This window comes from Protobothrops mucrosquamatus, unplaced genomic scaffold (genome assembly GCF_001527695.2).
Source record: "Protobothrops mucrosquamatus isolate PMUCROS unplaced genomic scaffold, P.Mucros_1.0 scaffold768, whole genome shotgun sequence".
Taxonomy (NCBI): Eukaryota; Metazoa; Chordata; class Lepidosauria; order Squamata; family Viperidae; genus Protobothrops; species Protobothrops mucrosquamatus.
In genome coordinates, this window is record NW_015387036.1 from 201,044 (window position 1) to 219,401 (window position 18,358).

An 18,358-nucleotide genomic window follows, 5' to 3' on the forward strand; every position below is an offset into this window, starting at 1 on the left:
CCTTCTATGTTGCTGCTGCTTACAGTCACGCTAAGGCACATGAGTGCATTGCCAGTCCTGGGAGACAGACCGGGTCAGGGCTGCTAGAAGGCAACTATTCCTTTCTTTGTCCCTCAAGATTCAGCCTCCTGCCTTTCTTTGAAGGCTAATTTGAAACTGCAAAACTCATAGCTTTAATCACTTAAATTGTGCAGCATTGAGATCTTTTGAGGTTTCAGCTTTCTTTGATTTTTTTTTTTTAAAAAGATGACACTTGCCCGTTGGTGGTATTTTTAGTATTGTACTGAGAATGCTGGTGATGTAGAATAAGGGAGTTTGGGGAAAACTTGAATTTTACTGTAGAACAGCGAGTGAGCTGGAGAAACCGGAGGATATGAGAAACCAGAGGAGAAATCATTGTAGATAAAGGAAGAGTTGGAGACATGGAAAGGACAGAGGGAGGGAATTACCGAGTTCTAAAGCTGACTTTGCATGGCCTTGATTTTGGGGAAAGCTTTGGAGATAGCAAGGAAAAGATGGCAGTCAATAGGTTCTCATCTGAAGTCCTAGCTGCTGGCTTCATGGAGTTGAGGCCGCTGCAGTGTGACTAATGTTTTCCTCAACGTGACCAGAGAAGAGTAGGAGCTTCAGATAGATATGGACAAAAAAAACCTTGCCTCCCTGAATTTGTAGGTGCTCCGTCGCTGGAAGTCTTCAAGAAAAGATTGGACAGCCATTTGTCCAAGATGCAATAAGGTCTCCTGCCTTGGCCAGGGGATTGGACTAGAAGACCTCCAAGGTCCCTTCCAACCCTATGATTGTATAAGTCTACGTTGTCTTGGCCACCGAAGGAAGAGCAAAGCTCTTTGATGACATGTTGATGCCTGGTGGCATCTGAGCAGGAAGTAATTGGAGCAACACTTGGGATTAGTGCTCCAAGTCAGGTCCTGGCAGCTGGGAGGATGGATATTCAGGGTGACCAAATGTGGAAGTGTTTGAGGCTTATGGAGTGAGTAAGAACACTGCCCAACCATTCTTCCTGGTAGGATTCCATCCTCCCATAGATAAACAATCTCAGATCATCCATACTTGTTCATGGGGGTTTGTTTCTAATCTGCGGTCCTCCTTGCTGTTCTTTTCTAAAACATCCCCTTTGTCTGAATTTTTCTGCCACACTGGACACCACTGGTGTGTACTGGTAGCAAAGACAGACCAACCCAGAATGAAGTGGAGCAACTACCTATAATTTAGAAGACAGACTTCTCTTCATGCAACCTAAAATTACATTTAGCTTTTTCCCTCTGAGCCATGTTGCATGGCTGACACCCAGGGCTTTTTTTCTCGGAGAAAAGGTGGCGGAACTCAAACCTGGCCACGCCCTCATCAAACCCTAGGACCGCCCCTTTAGAGAACAGGAATGCAAGTAAAATTTGGGAGGGGCTATTTCCGGTGCGGCCGGCCCGGAAAAAGGTGCCGGAACGCGGTTCCGCCGCGTTCCGGCTGAAAAAAAGCCCTGCTGACACCTACTCTAAGTTCCTTTTCTCACAAGTGTCTCCCATCTGAGATTTGTTTCCTAAGTGGAAAACTTTGCATTTACAGGAAGTCCTGGACTTACAGCCTGGTCATTTAACCACCATTCAAAGTTACAACAAACCTCCCCACAGCTACTTACAACCCGGTTTGAAAGTTCAGAGTTCCAATGTCCTTCGTCCAGGTGGGCCATCTAATTGAATTTGGGGCGTTTGGCAACTGACCTGTTTGCAGTGGCCCACGGATACGTGACCACAATTTTCTAGATTTTGTTTGCCAGAAACCGCCATTCACTTCTAGTTTCCAGCAAAAAACACCCATTGGACATAATGGATTTGTTTAACAACCGCTGCAAAAAAGGTCATAAAATCAGGCAAGGCACCTGCTTAATGATCATGCCTTTTGACCAGAGTCCCCTTATAGGGGAACTGGTAGCATCACAGTTTAATAAATAAATAAATGTCCGTAATTCTGCTCAATTATGTTCGTAGGTCGAGGACTGCCTTTGTCATTCCTGAATTTCCTTCTGTTCTTTCAGCTTGTATCTCTAACCTGTCAGATCATTTGAATGTTATTTCCTGCCTCTGAGGGCTTTAACGTTCTCACCTAATAGTGTGACATCTGCAGATCTGAAGCACATTCCCATATCCGCCTCCTGCAACTCATTTATAAAAATGTTGATGAGTCGAAGACCCAGGACTGAACCTTATGACACCTCACTCAATACCTCACTCCGGTTTGACGAGCAGAGATTATCTGGAATCAATGACTCCAGATAGCATTAAATTAATGTTTCTCTTGGTTTAAGCAGCCTTGTTGTTACACGGTGTGCTGACTAACACGTAAAGACTCCTCTGCACGAAAAGCAATTCAAAAAGCTTTTAATTAGCAAAATCTTCCAATTATACAGCCAAACAAAGTCGAAAAGAAAAGAAAAGGAATCTTTTAAATGCATATCACAGCAAAAAAAAAAGTCTGAAAGCCCAACAGTTATTCTAGGATCAATCACTGGGCTTTCCTCCCATCACAGCAGAGACGCACCCACGCATCCCCCTTATCCAGGATTTGCCAAAGGATCATGTGGAGGGAGGGATAAGAGGAGCGCAGAACTGCTGACTCGGCAGTTTCCAGGTGTGCCTGCAGCTTTTATGCTACCCATAAACCTCTTTTGCTCCTGCAAGTCAGAAATACCCTTGAAGGCTCGGCCACCACATTGCTATCCCCTATTCTAGTCTTTTTTTTTTTTTCCCACCAACCCAGTTTACAATACTCCTACAGGGGTGGAGGGCTCTGAGTCCACCATGTGTAATTACATCATCCTACTCTTTGGATGTTATCGCATATGATGTCACTACGGCTTCTACTGGAAGCTTGCAAATGAAACAGGTTAATGAATTTTATTAATCAAGAGAAATTACATTCAAGTGCTTGCCCACTTGAAATAATTTCGATATTGATTTTTCTCCGATAGACGCACTGGAATAACGCAATAGGGAGCCAGCTTTTTTTTTTCTTTTCTTTTTTTGCATCTGTGGTGCAGGAGGGAAGTGACAGGCCTGCTTTCCCGTGCCAAGTGATTACTTGAGGCCTTGCAAAGGGGGTGAGGATGGGGGCTCTGCCTGGGCTTCCACCACTCCTGGTGTCCAGTTTTTTGTGGCTCGCTTGCCAAAGGATTTCAATTCACTGAACTCTCTCTGTCTTCGGCCCCCAACGCCCATCCATCATGCAGTGGTAAAATGAGATTGATGTTCTCCCTACAAGAGAGGGAAAAACACTCATCCATAATGCAGGACGCTGTCCCAGGAGGAATTCGTTGGTCCCCCTCTGCTTGCAAGATGTGGGCTGAAAAATTACTGGGCAAGGGAAGGAGAACGAGGTGGTGGAAGCGAGGGTGGGGGCTCTGGTAGTCGGTAATCAGCTGGCTTGGAGGGGGCAAGAGGGAGGGCTAAGTTGGGGCGAGAAGGAGGAGAAAGGAAGAAATACATAGATAGGGAAGAGAGGAAAAACGGGCCAGGTTGGGATGCTTGCTAAGGCACAAAGTTCTGAAAGCAAAAGGAAATCAAATCCACAGTTTTGATTTACCCATGACGTATCGCGCGATGCAAGAGAGCTGCTAATGAAGACACGCTTTAAAAAATTCAATGACTTGCAATGACTGCAAAATTTTAAATGGGGGTCGAGGGTGCCAACGTGGATGTTCAAGCCTGACCACAAAATTTCCCGTTCCGCCCCCTGCGTTATGAGGAAATCCAGAAACAGTTGCACCACAGGCCCATTTACTCAAGTCATAATTGATCGAATTTGGATGAGAGAGGGAGAGAGAGGGAGAGAGGGAGAGAGAGGGAGATCGAAAGAAAAAGCATAAAGGGCTAGCAAGGATTGAGAATCAGAAGCGGAAAGGAATTGACTCTCCATTCCGTTAGGGTCTGCAGCGAGGGCTGCTAATAGAGATTTAAAAACATGCTACTCGGGATTCCAAATGTGTCACGCTTGATTAGAAAGCTGTTTCAGAAAATCTGCAAGAAAGTGACGCTACAATTAATAGAAGGAGGCCCAATTAGCCTTTAATCTATGTCTTTTTAACAAACCCTCTTTTAAACAAGAGGCTTTTGATCATTATGTGCTCCTTGAAATTTGGACTCCCCTCACCGCACACTATTAACTCACTGGCACCCCAACAACATAGCTTCACAAGGTCAGATGATTCCAAGCCATAACTCCTTTATTGATTTTTCTGGTATGAAATCCAGCGCCTTCCTGCAAAAGTGCAGAAGAACCGTGGTCTGGAGCAAAGGCAGGCTGGCTGGCTGGCTGGCTGGGCAACCCAGAGAGTTGAATGCGGATATTTTGGATAGAGATGATGGTTGGTTTGAAAAGGGGGGTAAAAGAATCCATCCATGTTAGAATTGAACACCCCTCCCTCAACAGAGGATGAGGAATAAGACACCATCTATCTCCAGTTTACAATACAGCCCTTGCAGCAGTTCCAAGAAGATTCCACGACCTATTGCATCCTGATTCAGGTGACCCTGAGGGCACAGAAAAACCCTCAAGTGGCCTCAAGAATTCTCAGGAAGAGTGCAAATGACCAGAGGGCTGCAAAGAAATACAGTCCTTCCATCTCCCTCATACTATCAGTACCTATCCTTCCTTCCCCCCTGCACCACCCAGTCTCAACCGTCAGTACCTATCCTCCCCATCAAAACTGATGAAGCTCCTTGGATGAGAAGAAAAATGTTTTGTTTTTCTTCCTCAAGGAGGAAAAAAAACGCAGTCCGGTTGTCTTCTGAAGAAAAAAGCACCTTGGAGACAACCATGACCTGGATGACTGAGAACCTCCACAGATCTAGGAGTTGAAGTTCACACATCTTCAAGTGGCCAAGACTGAGAAACATGACACTAGAGAGAACCTGAGGCTCTCCACAGGTGTGGACTTCAATTCCCACTATCCTCAGTCTGAGGGTTATGGAAATGGGTCACATCTATCTGGAAGGCTCTATGCCAAGTAGCTTGCAGGATAAAACAGATATGATGTTCATTTTTTTTCATCTAAGTAATGTGTCTACGATTGCGTTTGAAGACGCGACAAATGACATCCTGCCCTAAACAATACTCTCAGAAGCTCTTTGGACTAATTGGGAAATCTTCATTAGTGCCAACGGAAAATGTTCTCTGAAAGCAAACAGCAGCTTCAAAGACACCTTCATCCTCCTTGTGGAAGCTGCTGTTTCCCGATGGAAGGAAGTGCAGTTGCTTTCTTTTTAAGGTAATGTGCTCGTTCTTTCTTTGCTGCCTTGGCTTATCTTGAAGACCCCAAGTCAGTCCTCATTTCCCTCTAGCTGTAGGAGAAGAAGAGGCAGAGCCAGGAGGCAGGAGGTCGAATCAAGAGAGGTTTTTAGTCTAGTAAAAACAAGGACTAGGGGTGACATGATAGCAGTGTTCCAGTATTTGAGGGGCTGTCACAAAGAAGGGGGGGGCAACCTTTTTTCCAAAGCACCACAAGGCAGGAGAAGAAGCAATGGATGGAAACTAATCAAGGAGAGAAGCAACCAAGAACTAAGGAGAAATTTCCTGACAGAACAATTACTCAGTCGAATGCCTTGCCTCTAGAAGTCATGGGTGCTCCATCACTGGAGGCTTTTAAGAAGAGACTGGATAGCCATTTGTCTGAAATGATATAGAGTCTCCTGCTTGAGCAGGGGGTTGGGCTAGAAGACCTCCAAGGCCCCTTCCAGTTCTATTCTGATTGACTCAATACTTACTCCAGTCCCTTGCTCAAGCAGGAGACCCTATACCATTTCAGACAAGTGGCTGTCCAGTCTCTTCTTAAAAGCCTCCAGTGATGAAGCACCCACAATGTCTGAAGGCAAGCCCTTCCACTGCTTGATTGTCCTCATTGTCAGGAAGTTTCTCCTTAATTCTAGGTAGCTTCTCTCCTTGATTAGTTTCCATCCATTGATTCTTGTCTTGCCTTCTGGTGCTTTGGAAAATAGGTTAACAAGGTTAGAGACAGATACACTATGCCAGTGGTGGCGAACCTATGGCCCGGGTGCCAGAGGCGGCACTCAGAGCCCTCTCTGTGGGCACGCACGCCATCGCCCCAGTCCTAGGCCTTCAGCTGGGTTTTATAAAACTTTTTCGCTTTAGGCCTCCGCCGCCGTATGCAAAAAAAAAAAAAGGTTCAATCAGTCAATTTCAACTTCTCGCGGGGAAAAACAAGATCTTGCAAAGTTGGAATTGATTGATTGAACTTTTTAGCCCCACCCAGTCTGCCATTACCATCACAGCTACCCCCACCCAATGGGCCACGCCCACCCAATGGGCCATGCCCACCCGGCACCCGATGATGCATAAGTGGGTTTTGGGTTGCAGTTTGGGCACTCAGTCTCTAAAAGGTTCACCATCACTGCACTATGCAGTCATTAGGAGAAAAAAATCAAGCTTGGTGGCACATAATAAATCATATTCACATAACAAGCTAAGTCATGTTTTGATAGACTACGAGAAAGGATTAACAATGCATGACAACCCAATGCCAAATTAACCATTGGGTTTCCTTTGATTTAGCTTCTCCCAGTAAGAAGCATCTGGGCTTAGGAGCTAAGCCAGATCATTTTAAGTAATCCTCACTGAGAAGACTTTCAGGAAATCCCAGGGTCATGTACAGCACGTTAGGCTGGAAAGTAGAAAAAAAATTCTACAAAAAAGGCAATTCAGTCCATTTCCATTCTGCTGCCAGGACATCACTAGGGATCAACTTCAAAAAAGGAGATTTTTTTTTTAGAGGTAGTATTTCCTCCAGTCAGACCGAAAAGAGGGCCACTGCCTCATAATTTCAGAGTATAATTCCATTGTGCACAATTACAAGTTTTAGAAACTTCATTTGCAAAATCGTAGGGGCTTAAACCTTTATTTATTAATTTATCTGAAGCCTGAAGATTTAAGAGCGTGCCGTTTGGAAGCAACAAGGGAGTGTCACAGGAGTAGGCAACCCAGAGAATTTTAAATGACTGTGTGCATGTAGTTAGCTGTATAATTAGCCACATAACTCAAGCATGCAACCCTTGTCCAAGTGACTTTGCTACACTTAAGCGAAACGTTTGGGGCATGAGACATCCATCATCCCTTATCAGGAAAACAGGCTTGGGAATTGCAGCTGCAGAACTAACTAATTTTTTGGAAAGCAATTTTTAAACCACATTTTAATGTGCTATTTATAGAAGGTTCCCTCTGTAAGCCTTAATGAACCCCAGGTTGCGAACCTTATGCTTGTTACATCACATGAGGCCCAAAAATATGGAAATGAACTCACAGTTGTACAAGATAACTTTGAAATCAACTGTGCAGCTGCACCAGAAACTGGACATTGTCAACAGATCAGCAGGAACAAACAGCTCCTTGAAACAATCTAAATGTGCAGTCTGAAAGTCCCAAAGAATTCCCTCTTGGTTTACCCAAAGGGGGAGAAAAAACCTTCCAGAGTTCCCACAACCCTAGTGTGAAGGGGGGTGCTAGTGCCCGCCCAACGCTCATGGCATTGCTAGTGCCCACGCAACGCCGTAACGCTAGTGCAAGCGGGGGGATGTGAGCGCGCACACACTTGTGCATTGGCCAGCCACTCATGTGGCACAGTGGCCAACAGCCCGTGGCCCGGTAGTGGTGACCTCTGACCTGGATGACTGAGAATCTCCATAGACACTTCCAGAGTTTCCATTTTTAAGCCAATTTTTGCTATCAGGCAAAAGAATCAGAAGTCTGGTAGCCTCTTTTTGGAAGCTTTTGCCTTTGAATAAAATTCATTGCCTTTTCTGAAGAAACTGCACAGGCAGAATGTTTGGGGTCTCCTGCTTGAGCAGGGAATTGGACTAAAAGACCGCCAAGGTCCTTTTCAACTCTGCTTTTCTGAGTTATTCTGCAGTAGCCCCTGCTCTGTGGCATACCCTCCCCTGGAAGAGCAGAATGGCCCCAACCCCATTGGTCTTTCAGAAAGCTTTAAAAACCTGGCTGTGATCCTGAGCCTGCAGTACTGAATGGACCCCCTTCCCTGCTTTATTGTTAAACAGCCAAATATTTCAGCCGCTATGTATAATTATTTGGGATTCTTTATTGCTTTAAAATATTTCTTATTGTTTTAACTGTGGTATATTTTTTTGAATTGTAAGCCATCGAGAACCATTTCTTGAAATAGGCAACTGTAGAAATTGGATGGATGGATGGATGCATGGACAGATGGAGAGATGATAGATAGATAGATAGATAGATAGATGATAGATAGATAGATAGATAGATAGATAGATAGATAGATAGATAGATAGATAGATAGATGATAGATAGATAGATAGATAGATAGATAGATAGATAGATAGATATCACAGACAGACAGGCAGACAGAAAGATTTAATAAAAATTGGAAAAGGTGTTACTAGATTCCTAATTGGCCACCAAGGACTGACCCAGCTCTCTTCTTATAATGTTATTGGGCATCATCAAAACACAACTGATTATTATTATTATTATTATTGAGCATATGATGAGAACATGATAGAAGAGAAATAAATACAACTGATCAATCGACGTCCTATAATTCTCTCAGGTTTTGCCCCTGGCCAGCCTGTTTTTCCTGCTTGCACAGGAACTGTAAGCAGCAGTTTAAATTCTAATCTCAACATTTGCAAGCCAAACAAGAGCTGCATGCAGGATGCAACGCCAGAATTGCCTCTACATACGGATGCAGAAGTCCCCGCTCTCGTAATATCCCGGGCAGCACTGAGACCGTCGCCGATACATCGTCCTCAGTCCCCTCCGATAGGCCGTTTTATAACTGATTCTAAATGGTGAGAGAGGAAGGGAAAAAAAAAACCCTGAAAATCAATGCCCATAGTTATAATTCTATTTGTGTTACATTACTGCAAGGTTGTTATATTCAATATTTGCTTCAGAATGTGCAAAGGTTTTTGATATTTAAAAAGATCGATACAAATTCCAGCTCCTATCCATTCGGCTATATTCTAAGCGGTTTTCATGCTAGGTCCAAGAGAAGATTTATGCAGGCAAGATACAGAAAGGAAAAGAAAAGGGAATGGAATATGGAATATGGAATATGGAATATGGAATATGGAATATGGAATATGGAATATGGAATATGGAATAGAATAGAATAGAATAGAATAGAATAGAATAGAATAGAATAGAATAGAATAGAAAATATGGAACAGAACAGAACAGAATAGGACTTGGGTTTGGCTAGTCTAAAGAAAAGAAGAAATAGGGGAGACATGATAGCAGTATTCCAGTATCTGAGGGGCTGTCACAAAGAAGAGGGGGTCACATTATTCACCAAAGCTGGAATTAAGGAGAAACTTCCTGACAGTGAGGACAACCAACCAGTGGAACAGCTTACCTGAAATCATGGGCCTTCCATCACTGGAGATTTTTAAGAAGAGACTAGACAGTCACCTGTCTGAGATGGTATAGGTTTTCCTGCTTGAGCGGGGGGCTGGACTAGAAGACCTCCAAGGTCCCTTCCAGCTCTATTCCATTCTACACCTGATTTGGAGAAAACCTGGCCTAATTTAAGTCTGCTTTTAGACCTTTCCCAGGTGTTTCCAGTGTTTCTTAACCACAATGTATTTTTCAACCTTGATGTATGTCTCAAACTTGATATGTGGAATTCAAGGCAAATAAATTTCAATTCTTGAAGTTTCCTATGCTGGCTGGAGAATTCTAGGAATTGAAGTCCACACATCTTTAAGTTGCTATGGTTGAGAAAGACAGATTTAGCCGGTTTGTTTTCAACAGCAAGAAGAAAAAAGAAGGATGCAACAAGCAGAACGATAGTCCTTTGCTCTTCCTAGTTGCTTCCAACTGGACTGGAAGTGCGAAACGTAAAGCAAATGTATTGCAAATAGGCAGGGCTGGTTAGTCACCCTTTCACAAAAGCTATGGCTATTTTCTCCGGGGGGAAAAAATCAATGTTCAGTCTCTTTAGTGCTGCTGGACTACTTTGCACAAAAGAACCTGTCTTTATCCTCCATGGCTGAAGAGCTTCTCCCAGGCTCAGAAGAAAAGGGAGCTATCCAGAGAGTATGTAACGGAAGAAAAGGTTTGAAAATAACTTCCAATTATCGCTTACCTGTGTCGAGTACACTTGAACCAGTTCAGAATATCTGTGCATCTTGTATAGTAGATCTGATCAAAGGGATGTGCGTATGATTCCTGAACAGTCACCGCGTAGCTAGAAGGGAAGAGACAGGAACCGTTGATCTATGCCCCTCTTTATTTAAGCGTTAAAAGCCCAGATCCCATAAATACAGAACACAGGTAATCATTGACTTACAAATGCAATTGAGTCCAAAATTTCTGTTGAAAAGCAAGACATTTGACCATCTTTCTCGCCACAGTTGTTACGCAAATCACTACAGTTGTTCAGTTAGCAACTTGGTTGTTAAGTGAAACTGGCTTCCCCATTGACTTTGCTTGTCAGGTCACGAAAGGGGGAAACATGAGCCCCGGACACTGCGGCCGTCATAAATGCATATACCAGTTGTCAAATTTTGATCACATGACCAAGGGGATGCTGCAATGGTCATAAGTGTGAGAAACGATCATAAGTCACTTTTTTCAGTGCTGTTGTAACTTAGAATGGTCATTAAACTAATTGTTGCAAGTCGAGGGCCACCTGTACAGAATTACAGAGTTGGAAGGGACCTTGGAGATCTTCTAGTCTAACCCCCTGCCCATGCAGGGGACCCTATACCGTTCAGGACAAATGACAATGATAAAATTGCTAACATGTATACATTTGTTTTTGTTTTAAATAAACCATGGTGGTTAACGACATAAATGGAGAATCTCTTGGTCATGAAGGATCATGTCTAATATTGGGGAGATGATGGAGGTCCACAGTGAATGAGGCAATGATGCAAAGGGCTGTTAAGTATCTCTGGGGGGGTGTACATCTTTTCCACCTGGGGGAATAAAATCTTTAAATGGGGGGGTCCCTGGTATTCTCTCAGTTCAACCCTGAGCAATAAATATTCTCCTTTATTAGAATCTTTAAAATATACACACACACAATATCTATTTTAGACTTCACACTGCAAACACAATTTCATTTCACGGCAACCCTGAGCTACAAATATTCTCCTTTATTAATTTAATTAGGGGCAGATGAAGATGTCAATTTCATTTTCTCTGTTTCCCACTTCTGTGAATCTTTCCAATTCAGTGTTTCCCACTTTTGCAGAAGTGCTGAGTCTGGCTTCTCAGATTAAAAAGCAACAACTGCACTATAGGTATGTATTTCTATACCTTTCTCCAAATGTGCCCTTTTGTTTGTAGATTTGTTGGTAGATTTATTACAGGTATTTCTATATCACTCTACTCCAAAAATGTGTCCAAGCTTAATTAAACACAATACACATCACCTAATAGAACATATTTGTCCTATATCTTCATGAATGTCCCTTTTTGTGCAGATTGGTCCCTAATGACTTTTTTTTTAATTAGTAAATTGCACTGTAAAATTTGGAAAGCGGGACTGGCTTTTTTTATACTTGTATTACGTCACTGCAGGTGAACAGCTGTGTTAGTCTTTAGCACCAAAACTCAAAATGATTTGGGTAGCATTTTTTTCCAACCAATAAGAACATGTGTTAGTTGGAAAAGATACTCCCGCACTTTTTCTGATTTTTTACCATTTTTGTATTGGTTCAAAAATGCTAATGGATTTTGACGGGAAGATAGAGTTATTCTGGAGACTGAATCTATTATATTTAATTAAACAACAATTGATAAGAGATGGCATCAAGAAACAAACATGGATATTTGATCCAGGACGAACTATTTATGACAGGGGTGTCAAATGGCCGGCCCGTGGGCCAGTTACATCATGCAGAGGCCACGCCACCCCAGCTCCTGCAATGCAAAAAGCCACGCTAAGTTGAGACACGTCACATGACACAGCGAGTTTGACACCCGTGATTGAAAACTTTTGAGATGACTTGGGATAGATAAGATGCTGTGGTAAATTTTCTACGAGTGGACTATATAGTAACTGTTAACAGAGAGTTTTGAAACTTTAATTTTGTTTTGTTTTAGTATTATTATTCTTACTGTTAACTACTTTGTTACTAATATAACATATAGAAGAGAGATCCATAATTTGCAAACAGATTTAGTAATTTAAAAATTTGGGGAGGACCTGTTTCGCAAGGGGTGGGAACTAATATTGTAGTAATGTATTAATCAGTATTCAACTAGAGGGGTAACATGTATATATTTGTGTGGTGTTGTTTTGATGCACCTTTTTTTAATGTTTTGATTGTTTTGCATTTGTTGTCTTGTTTTTTGTTTTGTTTTGTTATCTGGGGGCTTTTTTGGTTTGGAGTTTTGAATTTTGTATTTTAACCTTGTCTTGAATAAAATATAGAAGAAAAAAATGCTAAAGGAGAAGCTTTCCAATCCAAGAAGAACTAAACAAATCTCTCCCCCAGCCATAAAATTCTCTGCTCCACGTTGGCAGCAGAACCACTAAAACCGGGTTTCAGGGTCTGAGAGGGCTGGGAAAAACAGAATAAAAGAAATGAAAGGCAAATCTGGACCGCCCATTTCTCGTTCCTGCTTTTCAATAATGATAATAGTAAAAAAGACAGGACATGTACACATTGGCAATGAAAATAGAAAATTTAAACCTCTAAAAACCAATGTACTTAAATTGCCTCCGTAAATGAAAAAAAAACAATCTCAAAAAGAGTGTTCAGCATTCCAGGGACTCTGGATAGCAACTGCCTCGTTTTGAAAGAAGAGAATGAATACAGATAGTCCTCAACGTCCAACTAGCAAATTTTCTGTTGTTAAACAAGACAGTAATTAATGAGTTAATGAGTTTTGCCCCATCTTATGGAAAGAAGTAATAGCAGTGTGTATCTGTATTGTATGCCTGTACACAACACCCACACAAACACACACACACACACAAATACCTATACATACATACACATACACACATATATAATCAGTCTCTGGGGTTTAATTTTTTTTTACTTTGTCTCATTTATACACAGAAGAAGCTATTTTAATCTAAGATAATTTGTAGCAGAAATTAGCTGGTAATTGAGAACCATAAATTGTGAGCTAAGCAGTGGATGTTCACTTTCCCCCATCTGAAACACTGCTCATCTTCTGTTGCCAGCCGGGTGCAAAACAGAGGAGAACAGGGTATTTTCGGAGGGGGCCAGGATTATAGTATGGCTAAAAGATTGGACTTGGACCAGAGAGACCCAATTCCTGTCTGCCAGGTGACCACAGAACTCAGTGCCTAACTGGTCACACTCAGCCCCAGCTTCTCTAGTGGTGCTGCTGTTGCGGGACTAACATTAGGAGAGATTCCTTATGCAAGTTTTCTACCAGACTGCACAAACACTTCCTGGCTATCCAAAGGCACGACCCACTATCCCTCATGTCCATCCACAAAGACTCAGAAGGACACAAGTTTCATCTAACCGGGACTACAGTTGTAACCCCAGCGAAAACAAAGGGAGAAAGAGAATTCCTTGAAGTCTGATTCTCCGCCAATAAGTCAATAAACAGATGCATTGACGTCGACCCAATCTACCAACTGCTGAGAATGAAAGAACTACTTCAACCGCAGCCCCGAAGGCAGCATTTAAAATGAACAAACAGGCACCCCACCACACAGCAACAAAAATCACACACACATACACCCCACAAGAAACCGGACCACGTCTCAACAACAAGAGCCAGCCAAACAAACAACCCGAAACCAGAACATGACTCGGAGGCAAACAAACAAACAAACACCATTTGCATCCCACAGACGATACTTAAACGCCAAAGACCAAGGCCCAGCAACAACAACCAGCCAATCAAACAGCTCGAAGCCAGGCCACGACTCAGAAACATCCAGACAAATAACACCCGCACCAATTTATATCACACAAAAAGGTATTTAAAGGCCAGTGCTCTGACAGACGAGCACAATTCAAAGCGCACGGAAGATGTCCCCCGCTCCCACAAATGGAGACAAAACATTTGCAGCCAAATTGCCAAGCTTGGAGATCAAACCAACAGCCAATTTCTTATGCAAGTATTTGTCAACCTTAGCAGCTTGAAGATGCATGGATTTCAACTCCCAGAATTCCCTAGCCAGCAAAGCTGTCCACACATCTTCAAGCCGCCAAGGTTGACAAACACTCTTTTATGCATTTAGCATTTAGCTGTAGAGAAAGAGAAATACAAGGAAGGGAGGGAGGGAGGGAGGGAGGGAGAAAGGAAGGAAGGAAGGAAGGAAGGAAGGAAGGAAGGAAGGAAGGAAGGAAGGAAGGAAGGAAGGAAGGAGGGAGGGAAGAAAGGAAGGCAACAATAAATTAAATCAGTAAAAACAAACATAACCAAAGCAAGTCAACTCAAGGAGACCATTTTCTTTAATAAGCATTCAGTGAAAAACATCCAGAATTCTTGTTTGTCTCGGGAAGAGCATTTGGCACCCCCAAGATGTTGCACTGAGTCGGGACCCCAACTGACTGGAACCTTGGCACAGCCCAAATTAATTGGGTAGCCTCAGAGGCGCCCCACCTGAGACGAACAAGAAAGAAAACTCACATTCTTCCTGCCTCAAGTTTAATCTCCAAGCAATAAAAAAAAATCTGTCTGCTCCCTGGAAAGCTGCTGATTGCATACAGCTGTCCTAAACAGCGTGGAAAGAGGCCTGAGCAAGAAGTTGCGAAGTTTACTGATTGTTGCACAGGAAACATTTTGACCCTTTAATTCCTGATATTTGTTGCTACCAATATTATCCAACAGGGTTGGCTATCAATATCCAACTGTGTTGTATCAATATGAACCCAGAATAAAGTCATATTGTTATTATTAATTATAATTTCATCCTATTTCTCTTCCAATTGTCACCACTGACTGGCAAATGAAAAAATTAAAAAATGCACAATTTATTCCATTTGTTTGGTACGGTCCTTTAGCTAACCCACAATAAACTAAACTGAATTAGTCTCTAGCACATAGAAGCCTTCTAAAAATACTGTTGGCTTAAGGCTATAAATTTATTAGGTCCTAAGAGGTGTAAGAGGTGTACTTTGATTCTGGTGAGCTAAGAAGGACTAGTCATGCCAAAGAATAGACTGAATTGTTGAAGTGCATGGGGTTGATATAAGAATTAATACTAGCTCATCTGGGATGCTTTTAATCAAATACTGTGCAGTCAGGGTTCGGGATTATTTTTTTCAAGGTCCTAATCTTCCTGGCATTAAGAAAACCAACCTGTGCCGGAATTGTGCAACTGGGATGCTGAAGATCCAGTATAAGAGAACATTTGTAGGTCAGAGTTGAAATGAGGAGTCCTTGGTGCTCTCCGAGCTTGGTTGTTTTCTTGCAGATGTTTCACTACCCAACTAGGTAACATCATCAAGGCTAGAAGGGAATGGGATGTTGGGGTGGGAGGAGAAGGACGACTACTTGATGCTGTCTGGGCTTGGCTGTTTTCTTGCTGATGTTTCATTACCCAACTAGAGAACATCATCAGTGCTGATGGCTAATGAAATGTCTGCCACAAAACAACCAAGCTCAGAGAGCAAAAAAAGGGCCCCACTGCCTCTTAAGCCCACAATGTTCTTTGTCCCTCAGAAAGAAGGTCTCTGTGTTCAGTGGTCTGATTGAGACCAATTTGTTTTGCTTGCTGAGAACTCATTTTTGTGTCCAAAAGTGTCTGCAAAATTTCACCTTAAATAGGGTGGTAACCCTCAAATTTTTGTTCCGAGACCCTAATTTCCCAGGGTCACAAGGGAAGCTCCTCACCTCCATATGTCAGCTACCAGCAAGAAACACCAAAGCAGCATCTATTTAGAGCATCTTTCATTAACATAGAAAACCCAATCAGCTTGATTATTATTTTATGATCCCATGTGCAGCTCTTGACCTCACCCTAACTCAATCTTTTTGACTTGATTTATTGCCATCTAAGTATCACAGTCATCTTGGCCTGAGCAGCCAATCAATTCCAGTATTTAATTTTTGTTTTTCCTTGATTGGATCCCCGGGTTGCTGACTTCTTTCACACAAAATCAATACTGTATTCTTGGACTCAAAATGTACTGTGCCACGGAACTGAAATACAAAATTAAAGGTTTCGTTTCCACTCACATTTGTTCTTGAAAACACTGTGTTATGTGATCAGGAGGGAGGGAGGGAGGGAGGGAGGGAAGGAAGGAAGGAAGGAAGGAAGGAAGGAAGGAAGGAAGGAAGGAAGGACAGAGAACTGGGCCTGGCTCATCCATTTAAGTTGGCAAAGGCTTTCTACCCACAGCTTCTACCTACTATTCTAGCAGATGTAATGGGTTCAGGAGATCCCTAAATTGTGTCCCACTTCTTTCCAAGGCAGCATTGGGGAAGCCGGATTCACTTAACAGCCGTGTTACTCACTTAATAACTGCAGTGATTCACTTAACAACTGTGGCAAGAAAGGTTGTAAAATGGGGCAAAATTCACTTAACAAATGTCTCGCTTAGCAACAGGAGTTTTGGACTCAATTGTGGGTGTAAGTTGAGGATTACAGGGCCTATATGACACGAATGTCCCTTTTTTGATTTTTGAGGAAAGCTCGAATATAAATCTAAGAAATCAAACGGCAGACCCAGGCCAGAGACTCATACAAGGACGCAGCTGGGGAATTGGGGCTCACATAAAAGGAGAAAACGCACGTATATCAGGCATATATTGAATACTGACACTGTAAGCAGAAATGCCTAAGTCCAGAATGCAAGCTCTATCGACCTGTGCACACCAGGGACCCAGGCCTTCAAACGATCAAGAAGATAGCAACTGAGATCTGCTCAATGGCCATACACAATTAGATTGCATTTTGTAATATTATGTTTTATATTCTAAAGCTATACTGGAGAAGGGCCTTGGATTTATTTTTAAATACAAAAATGATGCACACTTACCTTAAAAAAATATTTATTTAGCAAATGGCATCTACAGGGGTCATGCAATTACTGATATGCAATACTAATAAAACACAGTATACACACAAACACAAATATATAGTTCAGGAATGTGAATTATCTCAGTGCAGCTAGATGTTTAGCTATCGAATTATAACATCTATCCTATTGCGATTCTAGGGCGCCATATTATATAGTCTCTGTGTGTGTATGCATACGTGTGTGTATACACACACACACACACATACACATACACATATGTATGTCTGTATGTATGCATGAACTGAAGAAGCTTCTTAGATGAGAAGCGAAGCGTCTTCAAAGAAAAACAAGAGAGTCCAGTTGCCTCCTGAAAAAGGACCTTTGGGATAACTATGACCTGGATGACTGAGACTCTCCATAGACATATGGATATCTGTATTTGCTGATGCTCTACTTAAACAAAATGAAATAAAGTCAATAAATCTTACCTTTCCCAGTGGCTGCAAACATTTGGATCATCTGGGTTTAAGGAGAGGCTTGTTTTTAGAAGGAGAGAGAACACAAAGCCTCTGAAATTCCACCACAAGAGAAGGAAAACCATCTTTGCTGTGTCTAAATAAAGAAAAAAAAACAACGTTGGACAAACAGGCCACTGTTTCCTGCTAAATCAACCGGTTATATTTCAAGTTCATGCCTATTTTAGCATTTGAAAGGATGCAGAAGAAAAAAAGACCCCAAAACCGAATTCATTCATCTTCAGTTCTACTCATAAGAAGGAAAGAAGGATCCATGACCAAGCCCATATATTCAAATATTTAATCCTCTCTTCTCCAGGGATCAACTATTAATAAAGCTACTGATTCTCAAACCCAATGATTTTTAGGCAGTTCCACCCTCAGTTTTTAAAATAAAATGCTTTTGACTTTTTTTCCTGATACAAGGTGCTCTTGCTTCATTTTAATAGTGGTTGTTATTTTATTAGTTAACCAGCGTTTCTCAACCTCAGCAACATTAAGATATGTGGACTTCAACTCCCAGAATTCCCCAGCTGGCTAGGGAATTCTGGGAGTTGAAGTCCACACACCTTAAAGTTGCTGAGGTGAAGAAACGTTGAACTAAGCTGCTATATTTCTCAGCTATTATTTGACCAACAATCAGTCAATTGAACGTTCAGATCTTTTTTAAGAGTCAGAAAAGGAAGATTTTATTTAACTGAAGTTCAAAAAGGTTTCTTTTGTCTCTGCACTGTTACAATTGCTTAGCTTGTTCTGTTCCCTGGATAAGTCTCTCTTGTTTTTTTAATAATCCATATGTTTTATTGTTAAATTATTGAAATACAAAGAAAGATAAAAGAAAAAGACTGCTATATTTAAAAACTGCAAAAAGAAAAA

General features: G+C 42.0%; 1 protein-coding gene across 1 annotated transcript in view; it reads right to left on the reverse strand.

The window, feature by feature from the left end:
• MEGF11 (multiple EGF like domains 11) overlaps positions 1-17,568 on the reverse strand; it is a 179,440-nt gene extending 161,872 nt beyond the window's left edge. The window contains exons 1-3 of the mRNA XM_015818601.1: positions 17,456-17,568; positions 10,142-10,243; positions 8,736-8,836 (exon numbers count right to left, since the gene is read on the reverse strand). Coding sequence (XP_015674087.1) covers positions 8,736-8,836; positions 10,142-10,243; positions 17,456-17,568 — 316 coding nt within the window. The remainder of the gene's footprint in view (positions 1-8,735; positions 8,837-10,141; positions 10,244-17,455) is intronic.
• Between the last annotated feature and the right edge of the window lie 790 nt (positions 17,569-18,358).